This window comes from Chaetodon trifascialis, chromosome 7 (genome assembly GCF_039877785.1).
Source record: "Chaetodon trifascialis isolate fChaTrf1 chromosome 7, fChaTrf1.hap1, whole genome shotgun sequence".
Lineage (NCBI taxonomy): Eukaryota > Metazoa > Chordata > Actinopteri > Chaetodontiformes > Chaetodontidae > Chaetodon > Chaetodon trifascialis.
The window spans coordinates 30,586,434-30,591,433 of record NC_092062.1 but is presented as its reverse complement, the minus strand read 5'-3'; the positions used below and the strand labels follow the sequence as shown (position 1 = coordinate 30,591,433).

The 5,000-nt window shown below is 52.9% G+C and overlaps 1 protein-coding gene across 4 annotated transcripts in view; it reads left to right on the top strand.

The window, feature by feature from the left end:
* adam15 (ADAM metallopeptidase domain 15) overlaps positions 1–5,000 on the top strand; it is an 18,784-nt gene that overhangs the window by 6,293 nt on the left and 7,491 nt on the right. For all 4 annotated transcript variants that reach the window (XM_070967213.1, XM_070967212.1, XM_070967211.1 and 1 more), the window contains exons 6-11: positions 1,132–1,396; positions 1,714–1,779; positions 2,048–2,119; positions 2,208–2,377; positions 2,461–2,545; positions 3,356–3,504. In XM_070967213.1, the coding sequence (XP_070823314.1) occupies positions 1,132–1,396; positions 1,714–1,779; positions 2,048–2,119; positions 2,208–2,377; positions 2,461–2,545; positions 3,356–3,504 (807 nt within the window). The remainder of the gene's footprint in view (positions 1–1,131; positions 1,397–1,713; positions 1,780–2,047; positions 2,120–2,207; positions 2,378–2,460; positions 2,546–3,355; positions 3,505–5,000) is intronic.

Here is a 5,000-nt window from a genome sequence, read left to right as displayed (position 1 = left end):
TCAGTACCTGCACACACACACTCCGTCCTCGGCCTCCGGTCAGTACCTGCACACACACACTCCGTCCTCGGCCTCCGGTCAGTACCTGCACACACACACTCCGTCCTCGGCCTCCGGTCAGTACCTGCACACACACACTCCGTCCTCGCCGTCACACATCACGCCAGCCGTCGGCTGCCAGGCGACATCGCTTCATCCGACGTTTCCTCGTTTGAAACGAAACTCATTTCAGAGAAATGAAAAGAAAAAGGTCGGCTCGAACGTTGGCGTTGAAGACGTTTGTGATCTCGGTCGCTGTGAGCGCGTGCAGCCGTGGACGGACGCTGAGGTTCAGGAGGGGAAGCTGCTGGTGCTCATTTCTAAAAACTGATTGAAATTTAACGACGTTTCAGACGAGTCTGTGGGACCGAACGAGATCAAACACGTGTTTACAGTCAGCGTCCAATGAGCAGAGCGTCTCCTCTGTGGAGGACGTGTGGACTGCTCTGGCTCAGCCAGCTGTCCCATCAGCCACCTCTCAGGAGAAAACATTTCCTTTAGCAACAACAGCGAAAGAAAATAAGACGCAAAATCTCTTAAACCTAAAAACCTCCAATCCGGTTTGTACAGAGTCCAGGATTTACTGTGTTTCAGGTCTTTGTGCTTCTGGGCTCCTCAGCAGAAAACGTGAGCGACCACATCAGCGTCCCTCCGCAGGTCCGACTGATCCGGATCACTGCGAGCGACCTCTGACCTCTGCAGCGTGAAGGCTGCGGGAGGATTAGAGGATCAGCTCACGTGAACAGAATCTGGTCCAGTTTGTGGTTTTCAGGTCAGACTCTGCACACAGAAACAGGACAGATTATTGACCTCTAATCCATCAGTTTGGATTCCTGAGAGCCAACTGAGGACATGAGACAACCCAGAAACAAAGGAGACGCTCAGTCCAACCGTTAGAGACGGTCATGTGATCAGTGAGGAAAGTTTCAGAAACACTGAAGTAAGATCAGCTGAATGTACGTAAAGTATCAGGTTAAAGTACTGCAGAGTCCTCTAGTGCGTCCTGAGCATCAGGTGAGCCGTCATGGCCGCCGTGGTCCAGCTGTGCTTTCAGATCATCATCCTCCTCACTCCGTCTGCTTCCTCCTCCAGCGGCATCATCGCCATCAACTCCACCCTGAGCTTTGAGCTGCGGCCTCAAGAGGACGACCACCACCACCGCCCCCACCACCAGGCCGAGGAGGAGCACGGAGGAGGGGGAAGTGGAGGAGACGGGAGTGGAGGGAGCGGAGGAGGAGGAGGAGATGAAGAAGGGCTCCATCTGCTGTTCTCCACCAGCCCTCTGGAGGGCGCCGGAGGCTGCGGGGTCTCCCACACTGCCGTCCCCCCCATCCACAGCTCCACCCACACACACAGGGTGAGACCGAGTCCCCCCACAAACAAACACACACACACACACACGCACACACACACACACACACACACACACACACACACACACACACACACACACACACACACACACTTCAACCACACATAAACCTCAACTACGACTCCCAGGGTGCATTTCACCAGCAAACATCCAATCTCAGAGCTTCACTCAGGTGAGGTCACTTCCTTCTTCTCCAGAGCATCAGCAGCTGAGGCTCATGGGTAATGTAGTATGTGGAGGTCATGAAATGGGAAAACCTCTGCAGTGTCTCTTGACCTTTGACCTCTGTGCTCTGTCTGCAGAGGAGGAGGGACATCCTGTCTGAGACCAAATACATCGAGCTGGTGCTGGTGGCTGATCACCAGGAGGTCAGTGAGTCTACCTGCAACACAGGGGAGCTCATCAATCTGATCAATATGATCATCACTGATCAATCTGATCAGTCTGATCAATATGATCATCACTGATCAATATGATCATCACTGATCAATATGATCAGTCTGCTCATCACTGATCAATCTGATCAGTCTGCTCATCACTGATCAATCTGATCAATATGATCATCACTGATCAATCTGATCAGTCTGATCAATCTGATCAATCTGATCAATCTTAAAACGTTTGTGTCTCTCACAGTTTCTGAATTACCAGAAGAACAATAAGACCATCATCTACCGCATGCTGGACGTGGCCAACCAGGTGGACTGGGTGAGCCGCGACCTCCGACCTCCCCGTCACAGTAAGACCTTTAAATGTGGTGCAGAAGAAGAGCCCAGCATCTCTCTGCCTCTTTCAGTTCTACCGTCCTCTGAACGTCCGGGTGGCGTTGACCGGTCTGGAGATCTGGAGCGACCGCGACAAGATCCGGGTGGAGAAGAGTCCCACCGACACCCTCAACAACTTCCTGGAGTGGAGGACCAGAGAGCTGCTGCCACGCCTCCACCACGACAACGCCCAGCTCGTCATGTAGGAGCTCAGCGACGGGACGCGACGCAAGTAAATCCTCGGCTTCTGATTGGTCGTTCTCATGGCTCCGTTTCATCCCGCAGGGGCGGCTCCTTTGACGGCACCACGGTGGGGATGGCGTCTCAGTCGTCCATGTGCTCCAGAGACCGATCGGGCGGTGTCAACGTGGTGAGTGGACGCGGCTTCTTCCATCAAACGGCAACTACGACTCCCATGATGCATTTCACCGACAAATATCCAACCACAGAGCTTCACTCTCTGTTGTGAGCTGAAGAAAGAAACACGTTTTAATCAGTTCATGGATCAGCCCTCTGACTGGCCTCCATAGCAACAGCAGCTGAGGCTCATGGGTAATGTAGTGTTCAAACTAACCTCAGAAACATGAAGGTAAAGAGTTCATACAGGTGGTAAACACATGAGATCAAGACCCAGAACCACAACCAGATCCAGATCCAGATCCAGAACCAGACCCAGAACCACGACCACGACCAGACCCAGAACCACAACCAGAACCACAACCTGACCTAGACCCAGAACCAGAACCAGACCCAGACCCAGACCCAGACCCAGAACCAGACCCAGAACCAGAACCAGACCCAGAACCACAACCACAACCACAACCAGAACCACAACCTGACCCAGACCCAGAACCAGAACCAGAACCAGACCCAGACCCAGAACCAGAACCACGACCACGACCACAACCAGACCCAGAACCAGAACCAGAACCAGACCCAGACCCAGACGCAGACTGAGAACCACAACCAGACCCAGACCCAGACCCAGACCCAGAACCAGAACCAGAACCACGACCACAACCAGATCCAGACCCAGACCCAGACCCAGACCCAGACCCAGAACCAGAACCAGACCCAGACTCAGACCCAGACCAAAATCCTCTTCCAGGCATCGTCATAGAAACGAACTGAAGTGTGTCTGAGAGGAAGTGAGCCGTCTAACCACCTGTCTTTCTCTCAGGACCACCTGGTCAGCGTTCTGGGCGTCGCCTCCACCGTCGCTCACGAGCTCGGTCACAACTTGGGGATGAGCCACGACACGGCCGAGCGCCGCTGCTCCTGCCAGAACGAACGGCGGCTGGGAGGATGCATCATGGAGCCCTCCACCGGGTCAGTGCCACAAACGGCTCTTTAGTGTCTTTACGGAAGGTTTGAGCGAGACGTGAGGACGCAGAGTCCTCGGGTCAGCTCCGCCCCTTTACTGAGGTACTGATACCACACAAATACTGCTAGTACTACGACTGCTACTATTACTACTGCGAACTCTGGAAGTAAAACTATCAAATCCAACCTTAAAGGAAGGAGTGTGTGTGTGTGTGTGTATATCTGTGTGTGTGTGTGTGTGTGTGTGTGTGTGTGTGTGTGTGTGTGTATATCTGTGTGTGTGTGTGTGTGTGTGTGTGTGTGTGTGTCTGTGTGTGTGTGTGTGTGTCTGTGTCTGTGTGTGTATCTGTGTGTGTGTGTGTGGTGTGTGTGTGTGTGTGTGTGTGTGTGTGTGTGTCTGTATGTCTGTGTGTGCGTGTCTGTGTCTGTCTGTGTGTGTGTGTGTGTGTGTGTGTCTGTGTGTGTATCTGTGTGTGTGTGTGTGTGTGTGTGGTGTGTGTGTGTCTGTGTGTGTGTGTGTGTGTGTGTGTGTGTGTGTGTGGTGTGTGTCTGTGTCTGTGTCTGTGTGTGTATCTGTGTGTGTGTGTGGTGTGTGTGTGTGTCTGTGTGTGTATCTGTGTGTGTGTGTGTGTGTGGTGTGTGTGTGTGTGTGTGTCTGTGTGTGTGTGCGTGTGTCTGTGTGTGTATCTGTGTCTGTGTGTGTATCTGTGTGTGTGTGTGTGTGGTGTGTGTGTGTGTGTGTGGTGTGTGTGGTGTGTGTGTGTGTGTGTGTGTGTGTGTCTGTGTGTGTATCTGTGTGTGTGTGGGTGTGTGTGTGTGTGTGTGTGTCTGTGTGTGTATCTGTGTGTGTGTGTGTGTGTGTGTGTGGTGTGTGTGTGTGGTGTGTGTGTGTGTGTGTGTGTGTGTGTGTGTGGGCGAGTTTGAACCTCAGCTGGTCATTACTGGAGGGCGGAGCTGACTCATGCTCGTCCTCGATTGGCTGCGGTCGCTTGCAGACGGAGCTGTGGCTCAGGTCGTCGCCATGACGCCGTGAGGCGCGGCAGCGTTTCAGACGGGGTGTCGACAGCGAGGATCTCAGTAAGCTCTGCAAATCAGAGCGGCTTACCGTCAGCACGCCGCCGTCCTGCTGTCTGTCCACACCCACCAATCACAGGCTGGTCCATCAGCGTGCAGCGCGTTTCTGTTGGAGGAAGACGGTTCAGTTTCATCTTCATCAGCTGCGTCGCTACAGTAACCACACACTACAGCACGCGTCACGTGACGTTCTCTGCTTCCTGTTCACATTAACGTGAGAAAAGGCTCAAAGTGACGTTTACCTTCGCTGAGTGTGATCAAGTAAATACACATCAGTTTGAAGTACTGCAGTAAAAGTACAGCTTGTCCTTACAGACCGTCACTGTGAACTGTCCTGTCAGAACCACGTATCTCCAGAAAGACATTTTTTCAGCTTTGTGACGGTGAATTTCAGCTGGTCGGGAGGCTTTCAAAGAGTTTGCTGAGCT